We start from the raw sequence: 16,846 nt of genomic DNA, 5'->3' as shown, positions 1-16,846 counted from the left end.
TTATTTTCCAGATGAGCTATTTTCAGCCCCTCTTTTTGCAGGCTGAGTTTGGGCTGAGGCCTCAGGTTTGTTTGGAGTACTTGAGCTGTGTTCTTTAGGGGATTTAGGACTTAGAGCCAGAGTTCCATGTGTGTCTCTTAACTTTTGCTTGATAATGGCAGTTGCACTGAGAAACAGGATCTCTCCTCTGATGGTAGCTGGCTGTTCTGCTTGAGTAGGTTGGGATGAAATTCTGGTTTTACATTTATTTTTCTCCTGGGCTGGAGACTGTCACACTTTATCCATAGAGTATGTAGTATATAGATTCTTCTAGCATTGGCAGGAGCCAAGTGCATGTCCTTGGGGTTGTGCTGCAGGGAGCTTTCCCTAGGGATTCCCTGGGTGGGGTGCACTGGGACTGTGGTTGGGGCAGAGTGGAGAGAGCACAAAGCTGCAGGGGAAATGTTTGGGAGCGGGAAAAATAGGACTACTTTTGGTCTGCATTGTGGGATTTTGTTCTGGGAAAAGAGACTTTTGCCATTCTCCAACCAGAGAAGGTCAATAGAGCTGGTAAAGGCTCTGGAGCACAAGTTGTGGGAGCTGGGGTTGTCTAGCCTGGAGAAGAGGAGACTCAGGAGTGACCTTACCACTCTACAACCTCCTGAAAGGAAGGTGTAACCAGGTGGGGGTCGGCCTCTTCTCCCAGGTAACAAGTGACAGGATGAGAGGAAATGGCCTCAAGCTGCCCAGGTGAGGTTTAGGCTGGACATAAGGGAATTTCTTCACAGAAAGGGTGATCAGATATCAGAAGGGAGCTGGTGTAGTTACTGTCCCTGAGTGTTTAGACTGGACGTGCCACTTAGATCATGGTCCCGTTGAGAAAGGGACGTTTGGTCACAGGTTGGACTCGATGATCTCAGAGATCTTTTCCAACATAATTGATTCTGTTATTCTCTGCTGTTAGGTACTAGGCTCTCCTTCAGACACCGGCCTCAGGAGCCGCAGCTGGACAAGGGGCGCTGGGAGCCGCCCGCTGCGGTGTGCGGGGCGGGCTGTGGGCGGCCGCTGCCGGGCCGGGCCTGCGCCGGCTCCGCCCCGCGCACGGCGGCTCCCGGCGGCCCCGGGGCTGCGCCGGGCGGGGCCTGTGCTCGGGGCGGGCGGAGGCCGCGGATGGTGGGGCCTGCGTGCCTTCCTTCCGCGTCCCTTCCTTCCTCGTCCCTGCGCCGGGATCCGCTCCCCGCCGCAGGTCAGGGATCGCGACCCCCGGCTGTCCCTGACCATGTCCCTGCTCCTGTCCCTGCCCCTGCCGCTGTCCCTGACTATCCCGGTCCAAGCGGCTGCCTCATTATTTCCGTTTGACTTAATAAAGCAGTCGCGGGCCGCATAATCTTTGGGTTATTCCTTTGTGCCTCATAGATTTTCTCTCAAAGCAGCTAAGGAAGGACAATGGGAGTTCAAGGACTTTGGAAGCTGCTTGAATGCACCGGGAGACCCATAAACCCAGAAACGCTGGAAGGGAAAATTCTTGCTGTTGGTATCCTTTAAAAGTGAAGCTGGGGAACCTAAGTTGCAAGGGAGATTGTTTTAACTATTTCCCGTATTTATATGAGATTTTATTATTATTACTATTATTATTACTATTATTACCATTATTATTATTACATTTGAATTGCCTACATTTTGGTAAGTGGAAATTTTGCTTTACAGTATGTGAAATACTAAGCTCTTTTATTTTTCTCTTTTAAAAAATAGACTTTTTGAATAGGTTCCTTATACAAGTGTTGGACTATGGAATTTTGCACTTTATAAATAAATGTGCTGCTCTCAGTAGGACTACAAGATGAAGAAGTCTTATGCTTATGCATCAGCTTTCCCATCCTTGGTTAAATGCTGGAAAGATGTGGAAGGAAGTTACTTGTCATTTACCTGTAAAAATAACTGGGGAGGTATTTGCTGCACTTTTGCTTCCACTCTGCTTTCTGTGCAGGGCAACATGGGCAATAATTTTTTTTTCTTCCAAGTTTGTAGCTATTTGGATATTCTTGGTTTTGATAAGACAAGCTTGGAGCCATGGGCAAATGCCATTCAGTCAAATCTGTGCACTTTATAGGAACTCCCAGTGTGGTATATGTGTAAAAGAGAACATTTTTTCCTCTCAACGGGTCTTTAAGATATCAGTATTTGGTTGAACCAAGCAATAAAGGGAGCCAGAGATCGTGGTGGCATTTCTGTACGGAATGCTCACCTGCTCACTCTGTTTCATCGGCTCTGCAAGTTACTGTTTTTCCGGATTCGACCCGTCTTTGTTTTTGATGGAGAAGCGCCTCTTCTGAAGAGACAAACCTTGGTAAGTAGCTTTGTGAATTACTGCAATGTAAAAGAGGCTGTATGTCTGTCATTTTCAATTTCCTTCCTGTTGTTCTGTTTATGTTTCTGAGCTGTGGGGATGGAGGATTGAAGTCCACTGCTCTGTGGGTGTCCTTTGCAGCCCCAGCCTGGGTTAGCTCTTGGAGCATGCAGCAGCTCTTCAATCTAGGCAGGTTTCATTTCCATGGGAGCCAGTTGCAGAGAAGTGGATGATGGCACAAGCCGGGCATGTGCTCCAGAATGGACCTGAATGCAGCTCTGCAGGCATTTGTACCCAGAAGATGAAAGCTGCTCCTGAGTCCCACAGAGGAAATGGACATAGATTTAGAGGCTGTGATGGCTCTGTCCCCCTTGGTGTAGAATGAGTTAGAAGTAGCTCTTAGGCTCAGCACACAGAATTTTAACAGGGATTCACTGGATGTGCATCTTCAGCATCCAGCAAATTCTTGTTGGTGTTAATCTTATTTTCATAGGCCAAGCGAAGACAAAGAAAGGAAATTGCTATCAATGATTCCAGGAAAACTACAGAGAAACTCTTGAAAACACTTTTGAAGAGACATGTTATCAAAACTGCTATTACAGGCAAAAGGCAAGAATAAAAATTATTTTTCCCTTGTTTATAAGTGACAGTAACTCTTTCTGAAGCTGTTAATTGCTGTTCTATTTTTTCTTTTTTTTTTCCCAAGCAATGAAGCTTTGCCCAGTATTACACAAGTTCGAAGACAAGGAATTGATGATATGTATGTATTGCCTACTTTAGAGGATGAAGAGAAGCATAGGTAGGTAGAATTAAGAAAAATAGCTTAAATGTATTTTAATAAACTTGGGTAAAAGTATAAACCCAATTTTTTGATGCTGATGAAAGACCTTTAACCTATGAGACACTGTAATAAATATATAAAGTATATTTCTTTAATTTATATTTTATTTCAGTTTCTTTTTGGATATAGAAGCCTCCTAGCTATTTATGGGAAAGTAACAGAGGAAACTTTCAGCCCACAGATTAAATTTCTACCCTGGATTCATGTATGAGGATCAAAGTTCTACCTCAGTCTCTATGGCCTTGTCCATACAACTAAATGGGACTGATTGTTCAAGCTTGGGTGTGTGGCAGCTTGATTCTGTTTTGTGTTGACATGTTCAGCAGAGGCAGGCTTTGTCTGTACTTGTCACACCTGTGGCATCTTCTTAAATAACACTAAGTGAGAATGTGAAGCTGCCCTGTAGGTTGTTCTTTGCACATCTGTACTTTTATATACTTCAAATGCTGACCCAGTAAGAATTGTGTCATGATGGTCATGATCTAAACAGCAGCAGTTGTCTCCATCCAGTTTTAACTGACATCAGTTTGCCTTCTTACTTTCTGCTCAGATCTTTATGACTTCTGTCTTTTTGCTTAAAATAGAAACTCTGTTTTCCTGGGTAAGTGTCTACATATTTGTTTTCTCTTTGTGATTTTTAGCTCAGAGGAGGAGGAAGAAAAGGAATGGCAAATGAGAATGAGCCAAAAACAGATGTTGCAAGTAAGTGCAACATAGTTACCTTGTTCGTGTGAACAATCCTCTCATTCGTGCGCTGTGCTTAAAATATGAGCAAAAATCTTATAAAATCCAATTATTTGGAGAAATAGGTCATATTATAGCATTACTTATAAGAAAACAAGTTAATTTTCAGTACTCTAAGTATTCCTATTAATGAGGAAATATAAATGTGATTTCTCCACTAGAATACAGCAGAACAGAAAATTCTTGTGATAGCCTTTCTTTTACTTTTTACTACTTCCTTTGAACATATGGAGAAGACATTGGTTTTGTAACAATGCAGGAGAAGTGAATGCATTTGTACACATGTATGTACATAAATAACAGCAGATTTAACAGAATTCCTATGCTTCTCTAAATGTGAACTGGAGTTGAAGCACTTAAGTCCTTGTGTTTTCAATTCTGTGTTTGCTTCTGATGTGCTGATTTGATTGGAAGAGGAGAAGAGAAATACATAACCTAAGAAGAAGGCATAATAAATGATAAAATTATGTCTGCTTTTGCCTATAGGAAAAAAAAAAGAAACACTCTTGGAAAGATTGTTTCTCTTTGAAGCTGTTCTGATTCAGAAGGAGAACCTCTTTAGAAGGACAAAATCTGAGTAGCTGAGGCTATATGACCTGGTTCTGTGTTTTATATTAAGTATCTTTTTGTAAAAATAATAAAACCAAGAAAACCAAGTTTCTCGGTATATTGTACATCAATAATGAAGTACTTAGTGCTATTTTATTACATAGTAGTTACTTTTTTTTCATATTTTCTTCACTATGTGGGGAAGTAGCAACAAACTTCTTGAGGGGTTGGGTTTTTTTTGTCTTGCTTGGAATGATGCTCTAAATATTTTGTTATTTTTGTTGTGCTGTAATATAAAATTTGTATTCTTGTTTTCCATTTTTATAGGAACAGTTATGTGAAAATCCTTATTCTATAGATATTGAATCAGAAGATTTCCACAAGCTTCCTCCAGAAATAAAACATGAGATCTTGACTGATATTAAAGAACTTACAAAGCGAAGAAGAACGTTATTTGAAGCAATGCCAGAGGTAATATTTAAAATAGCTTTCAAGACATTGGAATGGAGCTGTTGCCATTAATGCAAATGAAGAAAGAGTACTACATCTGGAAAGCTTTACTCCCTGGACTGTTTAATAAGACATGTTAACATGAGGAGAAAAAAATCCAGTAAGATAATTACTCTTAACAGCCTTATCTCTTGATTTCCACTAAAATTAGCAGGGCTAATTCAGTTTGGCAAAAATGTTAGAAATTGTGCTGTGTTTTGTGCCTCATCAGCATTATGCCGAAGATTGTATAACATGCTGCCGGTGTGGATGAGCCAGGCAGGATGAGCACAGCTTGGGTTCCAAATCCTGAGGTTGTTAGAGGAGCTGGCAGCTGGGAAAAGGCTTTTTTAACTTAGGCAGATGTGTTGAAGTTGGTCAGACATGAATGGGGAGTCCTGTAGTGCCACTTCTACAGTGAGGTTTTGAAAGTGCAGTATACATGAGATCAAATGATGGCTTGTGTCCAAGTGTAAGCTAAGAACCATCATTTAAAAATGATCCACATGTGGATTCTCTTTTAATTGCTTTTATTTTTAAGATGGGGATGAGCTCTGATAGCCAAAATTGAGATGTCATGTTCTCCAGCACCCAGAACTACTGGTACCTTTCAGAGTTGTTGTATGTTGCCAGAACAGTATTGCTGTTGCCTGTGAGTGCAGCAGCCAGTGAAAGACAAATGTTAGCTGCTTAAAGGAACTCTTGAAAGAATTCCCACACTTCCAAAATGTGGGAAATGAATTTGCTTTAAAAGGGGTGTTTTATTTCAATTGATTTGTTTGTTTTGTTTTGTTTTGTTGTTTTGTTTTTTTGAGGACTCCAATGACTTTTCCCAGTACCAGCTTAGGGGTTTGCTTAAAAAAAGCAACCTCAATCGGTGCATAGAAAATGTACAAAAAGAAATGAATCAACAGCACTCGGGTGAAATCCAAACACAATATGAAAATGAAGGTGGTTTTGTGAAAGAAGTGGAATCAAGGAGGGTGGTCTCTGAAGAGACTTCTCACTATATTCTGATAAAGGGTATGTTGGGTCATAATTTTGTAAAACCTATTGTTTGGAGTGTGCACACTTAAAACTGGCAGGTTTAAGACAAACCTGAATATTGTTTATTGGTGCACCTAGTCAGTACTTTCTATGAAATGTGCATTACTGTTATACATCATTAACTGTGATCTGTAAACCTGTAGAAGAGTGGTTTAATAGTCTTTATATAATGATGTTTGTTATGTAAAGTGGAATGTTTTTATAAAGCAGTATTTTTCCGCACAAAACTTTCTTTCAGGTATTCAAGCAAAAGAGGCTATGAATAGAGACTTGGAAACTACTGCAGGACCCTCATCAAAAATGCATGAATTGCCTAAATTAAATAAAATCAATGAATCACCTGCTAATGCAAAGCTGTCTGTATCTGACAAGAAGCAGACAGAGGAAGATGACAGTGTGGTGGCAGCACCCCCCTCTCCTCGGACTTTGCTTGCTATCCAGGCAGCCATGGTGGAAAGCAGCTCAGAAGAAGAACTGGACACAGGACAATTGAGTGTGGACCAGTTTGTGTCAGAGGAAGGCAGCGTGTCTCCAAGAACACTGCGGGCAATTCAGCAAGCTCTTAGTGAAGATGATAAAGGGGAGGAAGTTGTTACTGCTACAACTGGTGGAGTGCTGTCAGAAAGACCAGAAGGGAAGGATTTTCTGCTTTGTAGCTCAGATGAGGAAGAGCAGATTCCTAAAGTTGAGGGAAAAAACATTCCTATAGCTACAATTCATTCATCAATCCAAGTGACTATGCAAGATGCTAAATTTAAACAGAAGAGTCAGGAGTTGGAAAAAAGTGGTATTACACCCAAAGACACTGTTATATTCAGAGATGAAAATTATTCTGCTATTGAAAATACTAGAAAAGGCAAAGAAGATGTAGACGAAGAAAATGATTTGGAAAAGCATATTGCACCCAAGGACACCAGTATATCCAGAGCTGAAACTTATATTGACAATACTATAAAGGACACAGAAGATGTAGACAGGGAAGAAAATGGTTCCAAAAATCATATTTCACCAAATGATACCTGTATATCCAGAGCTGAAAATTATTCTTACATTAACAACACTAGAAAAAATAAAGAAGACTTGGACAAAGAAAAAAATGGTTCCAAAATGGACTTAAAGTCTCTGGGAGAGAAGGATATGAATTTATGTTTGCAGAAGCCAAGCTGTTCCCCTGAGCAAACCAATATAGATGCTTTGATTCACACTGAAACAACAGACCTTTCTAAAAATGAGAAAAACTTGAAAGTTTCTGAAAATACACAGGCAGTAATTTCACAAACAGAGGAGAATGTATCTGAGGATATTAGACTTTTTCCAGAAGCAAGAGATCCTGAGGTGGAAAGAGAAGGGATATCACAGTCTGAAGACAGTGATTCTGATGGTATGTGTTTTTTGATTATGTAAAAGGATAAGAAAATAGTTGAAGGTAACCTTTTCTCTTAGTAAGAAATGCTTAAAAATGCATCCCCTCCCACATATATAGGAGGCAGGAAGAAAATCTGAGCTGTGTTTTTTCCACCTGGTGTCAGATTTCACCATTGAAACTTGAGTATAGAATATGGAGAGTCAGGAAAGCATGTTGTGTACATTGAATTTAATTGGTGTGTTAACCAGTCAGCTGCTTGGTTTATGTAATTTCACAATTGTTATATTTATTTGCTGCATACAGAAAAAAAAAGTCACTGCCCAAGTTAAAAATGTGTACAAGTCTCTGTTTTCCTTTGATAGGAAGCTTTATTGAAGTGGATGCTGAGGTCAGTAATGAGGCTGAGTCTCCTACTAAATATGATGAAAAGGTGGGTGATGAGCCAACACTTGCAGAAGTGGAGTCAGACAGACCTGATGCTTTCACAGTGGACTTGCAGAAGGAATCTGATGAGGTGCAGTTGAGAAACACTCAGAATATTGAAGGAGAAGCTGATGGTAAAGCTGCAGTGGATGAGTGGCAAGATATCAGTTTGGTAACTCATTGTTTCCTGTTTTGAACTTGTAATGGAGTGCTTTGTCTCCAAATAGTTGTTAAGGAAAACTATTGAACAGCTTCTTATTGTTTCATTGCTTTCTCACATAGCTATCTAATTGTATGGAACTGATGTTTCTTTAGAGGTGGTTAATTATAATCTCCCTAAAATCAAAGGAGGACTTCAAGGTAAATTGATGACTAGATCATCTCTGGTCTAACAATTTGCTGCATTAGAGAAGCTGTAACAACTTCCTAGAGTGAATTGATGGAACATATACTACTAGAATAATTGTAGTTGGAGACTTTGTGCTTTACTTTCCTAGGTATACTTGAATTGTTAAAATAATAAAAATATTGGTTTATATTTTCAGGAAGAACTAGAAGAATTAGAAAAGAACCTTTCTGCTGAGCAAATTACACTTCAGTCTCAAAAACAGCAGCAGGAACGTGTTGCTGCTTCTGTAACAGGACAGATGTTCTTGGAAAGCCAGGTAGTATTTGTTGAGTCATTTTGATATGTTTCCTTCCTCCATCCCAGTCATGTACTCAAAAGCTATTAGTAATTTTGCTTAGTTATAGGTCATCTTTTTTCCCTCTTAGGAGCTCGTTTTCTTCAGTTTGCTTGTTTTAAAATATTGAAAGTTTTGAGGTAGTCTTGAATTCCTACTATTTTAAGTAAGTGTAATAACATTATAAAATAATAGTATAATTATAGATAAATCAGTATATCTTTTAAGCACCAACTTTTAAAGCTTGAGCCAGTTTGATCTTGGCCTCTTTTTGTGAAAGGTGCAAAATGAACAAAAAATATTAGGAAGCTATGTTCGTTCAGCAGCAAGAATTGGTGCAGGCTGTGTGTTAGGTAAACTGTGATTATGCCTATGGATTGAAAGGTTAAAGAATTACAAGAAGTCTGTATAGTTTATGCTCTGAGTAAGCAATTTGAAGGAATCTCACCAGTAACACCTGAATAAGCCTGATGTTTCTGTGTCAGTGTTTCAAGGTTTGGGTTATACAATGTGTTTTGGTTAGCAAACCCAAAATATAGTAGACTAGTGATAGTGTCTCTAATAAACTTATGCTCACAAATTAATTCTGAGAAATATGTAAATACTTGCATTTTTTTTCTTAATGGAACAGTTTAAGTAGTTTTAAAATGATATTTCATCTGGGTTAAATATTTGCCATACTTGTTTCTTCTGGTGATTTTTTTAAGGCTAGTAGATTGCTTTTGTAGTATTATGTGCCATGTAATCATATGCACGCATTTATAGTTGTAAGTCTTTTGATCTTGTGCTTTTATTCTTAATTACAGTAAAAATGTAAAGTCTTGAGGCTTGTGTCAAGCCTCAAAAGCCATCTAAGTGAAGAACATAATCCAGACCTGTGTACCTAGCACAAGCCTGTAAACCTAGTGTGTGTGGGATATTTAACTGACATTGTGTAATGTATCCCATAAAAGCAAAAATGCATCAAAATAGAGGCATATCAAAATACTATCCAAGGCATGATTAGTCTTCCCACTGTTTCTTGCTTGATATGAATGTTTCACATATACTTTCATACTACTTTCTTAGATGAAGTGATGACCAAATATTTTTAAAATTTTTATTTCAATTTTATTTTACTTTTTATATTTAACCTGCATCTTTCTTTCATGAAGCCCACATAATTGTAATGCATGGAGTTTTCTCCTTGCTGTGCAAAACAATACTTAAGTATGCTTGTGTAATTAAGATGGCAGGTTCTCAAACTGTGTGGTAAAAGTGTGCTCAAGTAGTGCTTGACTTCCATGGCACTGTCTGCCTGAGAGGAGTTGAGTGGGTATTCCCCCTTGACTTAACTGAGCTTGGCACTTTTTACCGGAAGTTTGAGATTTGTTGTCAAATATTAAATAACTCCCTAGTGTGAATCTAGCAGTTCTGAGTCAAGCAGAAGTGAATTAGAAGTGAACTCTTTAGATGAATTATTAACTGTTTTCCTTCCATCCTCCAGGAGCTCCTCCGTCTGTTTGGCATTCCATACATCGAAGCTCCGATGGAGGCCGAGGCACAGTGTGCCGTATTGGACCTTACTGATCAGACCTCTGGGACAATCACTGATGACAGTGATGTTTGGTTGTTTGGTGCACGCCATGTTTATAAAAATTTCTTCAGTCAGAACAAATACGTAGAATATTATCAGTATGTTGATTTTCAGAATGAGCTAGGTAAGCCTCAGGTATTGATTTGTTAAACAGAGTCTTTAATAAGACAGCTCTGTCATCCGTCTCTTTGTATTTTCTACAGAATTTTGTGTCTGTTAATCAATATCTGTTGTTTGGAGAGTCTCTAAAGCCATTCAGTTAGGTTGCTATTTTAGTGCCAGATGACCCCCCTGAATTTGCAGGCCGCCTGCATTTGATATCCTGAGTTAGTGTAATGATCACCAAGGCTGGAGATATGAACTATTATACAAGTTTCTGGGTAAATTTTAGCATGACTTTTCTGATGTGGTGGGAAAATGGTATTCTGATGTCATCAGATTTTTAGTCTTTTGGAAACAGAAGTTCGTTTTGGACATAGTGAGATGTACTATATTAAAAGTAGATCTGGAATATGTGTAAAACATTTAACTTATAGTTGACACTAAGATTTTTTTCTTCTGTCTGATTGCTCTTGAGCTAGTCTAATCACATTGTTGCCAATTTTGTTGAACTACTAAGCTTTAGTGTCACATAAAGTATTAGGCAAAATACGAGCCAATTTAAACTTGTTATTATGTCTTGAGCAGAACTCTTTTGAAATCAGTTTTGACATTTTCAATTTGAGAGGCTACAGACTTTGAAATAATAGCCTGTAAATTTTCATAGCATTTTTATGTGGTGAAAAATGTAGCTTTGTTTTCTCCCAGCAAATTGAATTAAATAATTTTGCCCTACTTAAGTATGCTACTGTAGCTTAATTGGAAAGGACTGCTTTAAAAGCATGTCTGCTATTTTTAAATGGTTTTAATGTGATATAAGCCAAATATTTATTTATTCATTGGAAAAAATAGTCATCATCAGTCTTTATGTCACATTCCTCTGCAGTCTTGTGCTTCTTGTTTCCCATGCATTGCAGAAATTCTTCTGTCTGGACAGCTGACGGATATCGTGACTAGCATGATGATGGTCTTGCTTTGTGTGTTTAGACTCACATCCCTTCTTTTCTGCATGGAATTTTTAAAAATGTTTTTTCAAATCCAAACTCTTGAAGGTGGTCACTGAAAATCAATCTGGTTGCCTCAGACCTTATAGCCTGTCAAATAGTGGTCAGCTGAGTTTTTCCTTCTTTCTGGCTGTGTCATGGGCTCTTTGATCTACTTAGTAACTGTACCAGCACAGAGCAAAAGACTCACAGTTGAGGAACTCTTCTAGGAAGCAGAGGCATTGGTATTATGGACTAGAATTCAAACAGAATGTTTATATTTGATTCTGGCATTACTTAATTCAGGTCAGCATTGGATGAGAACAGAAGAGTAACTGGATATAATAAATGTAAAAACAAAAATCTTGTAACAACCCCGAATTTTGAAATTACAGAATCACAGAATTATTTAGGTTGGGAAAATATCTCTGAGAAAAAGAAAAGGATCTCTGAGATCATCAAGTCCAATGTTTATCTGATCACCACCTTGTCAACTAGACCATGGCACTGAGTACCACATCCAGTTGTTTCTTGAACACTTCTAGGGATGGTGACTCCACCACCTCACTGCACAGTCCATTCTAACATTTAACAGTCATTTCCATGAAAAAAATTCCTCCTGATGTCCATTGTAACATTTTCATTTTGGCAAGATATATTTGCCAAATTAACACAATTATTAGTGGTTGAGCTAGCACAGGAGTATATTGATACTGCTCCAGAATATAACTTAGCAAATTCTGCTGTTGAATTAAATATAATTTTATGGAGTTAATGCCTTTGTGTTCCTTTCAGTTTTTGCCTTTCTGATAATATTTTTTATTTTGTAAGATAATAAATACTGAATCTTTACACTTTCTTTTTCAGGGTTGGATAGAAACAAGCTAATTAATTTGGCATACTTGCTTGGAAGTGACTACACTGAGGGCATCCCAAATGTTGGCTTTGTAACAGCGATGGAGATTTTAAATGAATTTCCTGGGCATGGCTTGGAACCTCTCTTAAAATTTGCGTATGCTTCATTATGATTTGCTTTTTTGGATCTCCATATTGTGATTATTAGTAAATATGTTTTGCTGATGCTTAAGTATGCAGCAAAATATATGACCATCATTGATTAATGGGACCATCATTAGTGGGACTAAGTAGGCTGTAAAACATGACTCCATTGTATCACTATTTGGAATCACAGGTAGATAAGGTGACAAGTTGATATAGCAATCACAGTGAGACAAAGACAGCAGAACAGCTGTAGGATTGTGCATCTGCCTCAGAGTTTATTGGAGAGCTGGATCCATGGTGGAGCAGAGATTCATTCTCCCTGGCTTGGTGGGAGGTTGCTGTATCTTGCTCATAAAGGGGACTTGACTGAGGAATGAATGACCTGGAAGGAGACAGGCAGTTAGGGTGTGGGCAAGAGCAAGATTCGAAGAGGGCTAAGGCAGCTGTATTGGCAATAGCAAGGATGGTTAGAAGTCTTTTTTTTTTCCTTTCTTTTCCTTGCATACCTAAAAACCTCTAAAAATGATCATTGTGTGTGGAACATCCTTTGCAAGTGAGGCTAAAGTTGGAGCCTTCTGGTTAGCAGCTTATGGGAAATCCAGGTGATATTTGCTCCTTTGGCTTACAATAGCTGCATTTAATGTGTATGTTTTGTCTTTTCTGCTTTTAAGATTTTTTGTCCCTTTGGCCATCTTTCATTGGGACATTTTCTACATCATCTCTTGTAGTAATTGAAGTAGGGAGACTAAGGCTATTGAAATTAGCATGGTGGCTCTTGATATTTCAAATTTTATTTTATGAGGCAGATGAATAATTTTCTCTGTTTTTCAGTGAGTGGTGGAATGAGGCTCAGAAGAATAAGAAAGTGATGCCTAATCCACATGACACCAAAGTCAAGAAGAAACTGCGGGAGCTACAGCTTTATTCGGGTTTCCCAAATCCAGCAGTGGCAGAAGCATACCTGAAGCCTGTGGTGGATGAGTCAAGGGGTTCATTCATCTGGGGAAAGCCTGATGTAGAGCAGATCAGAGAATATCCTTTTACTTGTTGGGTAAAAGTACTCAAAGTTTGTAAGGAGTCAGTAATGGAGTGTCAAGTTTTTAACATCTCTTTATTGTGAGGGGCCCCAAGCCCTATCTGCATGTACTCCTCTAAAATGATACCAGCTCTGCAACAGAAGGGAATGCAGCCGTGCATGTGTGGCAGTCAGGGCTGCTCTGCCCTCCTGAGAGAGTGGACGGCCTCACTTTGCATGCGAAGAGAATCTTGTAGCTGAACTGACTAGTTTGTTGTGGTATTATATTTCTGTAACTGTTATTTTTCTGTAACTGTCCTGTGCCTGTTTCTCTTCTTTAACTGGGATTGTTTGCACACTCCCTCTGTATGTTTGCCTTTTTTCACAAGTAAGTCTTGAAGTCTCGACAGAAATGGTGTTTTGGTCTGCACTTTATCCCTTGTTATTCCCTGCATTTCTTCCAATGTCTACTTTTTGCTTCAGTTACAGTCTGAGCTGCAACAAACTATTGAAAAGTAGATGGCAATAAATGCAGAGCTAATAGTGTTTTAAACAGTAAATGAAACTTCCAGTAGGTACAAGTGTAAAAATAAGGTTTATTTATAGGCATTTTGTGCTATGGCAATACCATTTACCCAAAATAAGTTCTGTCTTCACTGAGACATGCTTTTGAAAATGTTGATATTAGAGAGAAAGTTCTGCAACTAATGGAGATACAGCAGCATGACTGTGATATGTTGTTTTAACTAAAAGTCTTTTGTCTAATTTTGTAGTAGAAAAAGCTTTGAAGTGGAGCAACTTTCCTGCAGACATTGTTTACTTCAGGAATTTTCATTTTATGTGTTTACAAAATACCAGTAGTAGCCATTTTGAAAAGTTCCTTAACTTTCTGCACATTCTGCAAGGATCACTTTGGCTGGACTAGGACAAAGATAGATGGAATCCTTTTGCCTGTGATGAAACAACTGAACTTGCAGCAGGTGAAAATCTACCTATAGTTTAAGGGCATCTGGAAAATTGTGAGAGAAGCATTTGAAAAAGGCTTTGAAGTAAAATATCTTTCTCAGAAGCTGGGCTTTGATTTTTAATCTTTTTATGTATTTATTTTTTTAAAGTCACTAAGCTTGCTTCTCTAGACTTCATTTCTGTATGACTTGAGTGTGTTGTGGGGGATTGTGCATAATTTCAGACATTGGTTTCAAGTTTCCTTACCTATCAAGCACCTATCTCAAGTCCAGGCTGCTGTTTTTTCTGGACACAGTCAAGCTACAGGTACCTCAAGCAACTTCAGTACTTCTAGAAGACAGTATTCCATAAGCAGTTTACAAAGTATATATAAAAGTGCCCCTGAGAATTTGGTGGAGTGATACTGCCCATTTGATGCTGTACACATCCTTTGAGGAAGAGTGCAGACTGAAGTGTTGAGCAAGTGCCCATTAGTAATAGTACTCTAATTTCCAAGTAAATGTTCTCTCAACTTTATTGACACTTGAAAGTGAATGGTGATGCCCACTGTGGTAGCTGTCAAAGTAGGCTGTACAATTGATCTCCAATGCCAGATTCTTTTTTCCTTTTGCCATACACAAGATAGATATGTTGTCTAAACCAGTGTTCTAGGTTTCTGTGTCACTAAGTGGAGCGAAAGCCCTATAGTTACATACATATACTTTCAGGTTGACTGGAATATCCTTTGGAAGAGTCTGTCTCTCTTAGGCAATGTTAGGGAAAAAGTAGAGGACTGGCTTAGCCTATACCAAAACCTAGCTGTGGTTGAATAGCACAAATCCACACTGTGTGAGTACTGTTAGTTCTACTCTTCAGTCTTTATATTGTAGCAGCATGTGGTGCAATGAACCTGAGTCAAACACCTGCATGTTCTTGCGCTTGGAGGCAGAAATGCAAAGTGCACTTACAGCGTTTACTTAGTAAACATTCTGCTTTCACAGCTGGAAGCTAAGGGTGTGTTTGTAAGGACATACTTAAGAGCACTACAGAGATTCTCTGTGTTAGGCTTGACAATAGGAACATATGTCTAATCACCAGCAGTGCAATATTTATGAAATCTTACTAGAGTCTGCTAATTATTAATTTCTATAAAGGTTCTTGTTGCCTAATTTATTATAAAATATGGGTATTACTATAATGATGTGTCTTATTGTTCACATCTGTGTGCATGCGTATTAATTTCATTACTCCTTTGTCCTGCTTTAGTTTCAGATGCTTTATAATATAGCTAACAACTGAATTCCCACAAAAACATTCAACTGTGTTTCTGTTTTATTTTTGATAGACTCAGCTTCGAATCGATTCATTCTTCAGATTAGAACAGCATGAAAAACAAGCTATTAAAAGCCAGAGACTGCGCAGAGCTGTGACTTGTCTGAAGAGAAAGGGAAAGGAGGAAGCAGATGATGAAATTCAGGAGGCCACTGCTGTCATGGAGATGGAACTTAAACAGCCTGGGAAAAGGAAAGGGGAAGGTACCACAGGCTGTGCAAATCAAGCTGCAGCAACAAAAGTACAGAGTGGAAAGAGAAGAAAACAGTCAGATTCCAGAAAAGAATTTTTATATGGAGGTGGTTTTGTTGGAAATCTGCATCTTTCAGAAACTTCTAGTGACTCCTCAGTGGAGGAATCCAAAGGCAGAGATTTAGGCAAGAGCAAAAGGAGGAAAAACATGTCTGCAACAGAGACAGCAGACCATAAAGAGAAAAAAGGGTGCAGTAGCTCAAGTGGTGAGGATGAAGATCTGGGAAATGTAGTCATGGTGACTGCCAAACCTGTGTTTGAAGGCAGAAAAAAGAAATTGCGGAGCAAGAGAGGAATAAGAAAGAAAATGTCTTAAATAAAAGAATTATTTAAAAGGACTGATTTTTCTGACTTGAGCTTTGTAAATATTCTAATGAATTCTTTTTAAAAATATAATAAATTATCCTTATTTGTACTGCCTCTTGTCATTCATTTTCTGTCCAGAACTTAAATAGAAGTGATTCCAAACAAAACACACTTAATTTTAGCACGCTTAGTCGAAAAGACCTAGATTTCACTTGATCGAAGTTTCCAGGCTTCAGATTTTAAAATTGAGCCAAAACATGTTGTCAATTTATTTGCATTCTAATTGAATTGATAGAGCTGTTAAAACCACCTGCAATCAGTTGCTTCCTTAACTTCAAATTTAAATGAAATTTTGAAAATTTCTTGGGTTCTTTCTAGGTGTTGGAAGATGTAAAATAGGTTCAATGTTTTGCTCTTCTTTTTCCCTAAGCCTGTCTTGAAAGTTTTATGTCCAAAGTAATAGTTTTTATTGAAGAGAGGTGATGCAAGCCCTCAAAAAACCTCAAGGAAAAACATACAGTACAGTAACTCCCTCTGTAATCTGATGGTGCAGTAATTGTTCATATTCTGAATGTAAAAGACATGTTTCTAGTTTTGGAGTTACATGTTACAAACTCCATTTGGAGTTTGGCTGTGTCCAAAGACAGTATTTGTTTGCAAAGGTGATGTTCAGAGGTTGTCTACTGGTTGCAGCACTCACACTGGATTAATTTGTATGGGGTGATGTGAAGCTCAGACTTCTCACATGCCTCTTTTCTCTGAATATAAAATTTATTTCCAGCTCCTGGGTGTTAAGGAGGGAAAGCACAGAATTCTACCCATCTTACTTCTGTTCTTATGTTACATTTTAGTCTTTGCTTTTTGTGTG

At 38.5% G+C, this 16,846-nt stretch overlaps 1 protein-coding gene across 3 annotated transcripts; it reads left to right on the top strand.

The window, feature by feature from the left end:
* The first annotated feature begins 1,091 nt into the window (after positions 1-1,091).
* Positions 1,092-16,091, top strand: ERCC5 (ERCC excision repair 5, endonuclease). Of its 3 annotated transcripts, none has more exons than XM_030945828.1 (16): positions 1,092-1,225; positions 1,413-1,513; positions 2,151-2,326; positions 2,820-2,935; positions 3,033-3,125; positions 3,809-3,869; positions 4,788-4,931; positions 5,765-5,972; positions 6,235-7,377; positions 7,725-7,957; positions 8,331-8,450; positions 9,955-10,168; positions 11,994-12,138; positions 12,960-13,160; positions 14,039-14,123; positions 15,434-16,091. In XM_030945828.1, the coding sequence occupies exons 2-16, from the start codon at positions 1,426-1,428 to the stop codon at positions 15,986-15,988; spliced, it is 3,582 nt and encodes a 1,193-aa protein (XP_030801688.1). In that variant the 5' UTR covers positions 1,092-1,225; positions 1,413-1,425; the 3' UTR covers positions 15,989-16,091. The 3 variants fall into 3 exon arrangements, with proteins under 3 accessions (XP_030801688.1, XP_030801698.1, XP_030801706.1); XM_030945846.1 differs by having other exon boundaries at positions 1,106-1,225; positions 1,396-1,513; XM_030945838.1 differs by having other exon boundaries at positions 1,099-1,513.
* The last annotated feature ends 755 nt before the right edge of the window (positions 16,092-16,846 follow it).

This window comes from Camarhynchus parvulus, chromosome 1 (genome assembly GCF_901933205.1).
Source record: "Camarhynchus parvulus chromosome 1, STF_HiC, whole genome shotgun sequence".
NCBI classification, from domain to species: Eukaryota; Metazoa; Chordata; class Aves; order Passeriformes; family Thraupidae; genus Camarhynchus; species Camarhynchus parvulus.
This window is presented reverse-complemented; position numbering and strand designations above follow the sequence as displayed.

What these genes read in the sequence shown, in the direction of transcription:
- ERCC5 (XM_030945828.1), top strand. Translation starts at nt 1,426, where the DNA reads ATGGGAGTTCAAGGACTTTGGAAGCTGCTTGAATGCACCGGGAGACCC. An exon ending in TTCTGAAGAGACAAACCTTG is followed by an intron (nt 2,327 to 2,819) that starts GTAAGTAGCTTT and finishes TTATTTTCATAG; the next exon opens with GCCAAGCGAAGACAAAGAAA. An exon ending in TGAAGACAGTGATTCTGATG is followed by an intron (nt 7,378 to 7,724) that starts GTATGTGTTTTT and finishes TTCCTTTGATAG; the next exon opens with GAAGCTTTATTGAAGTGGAT.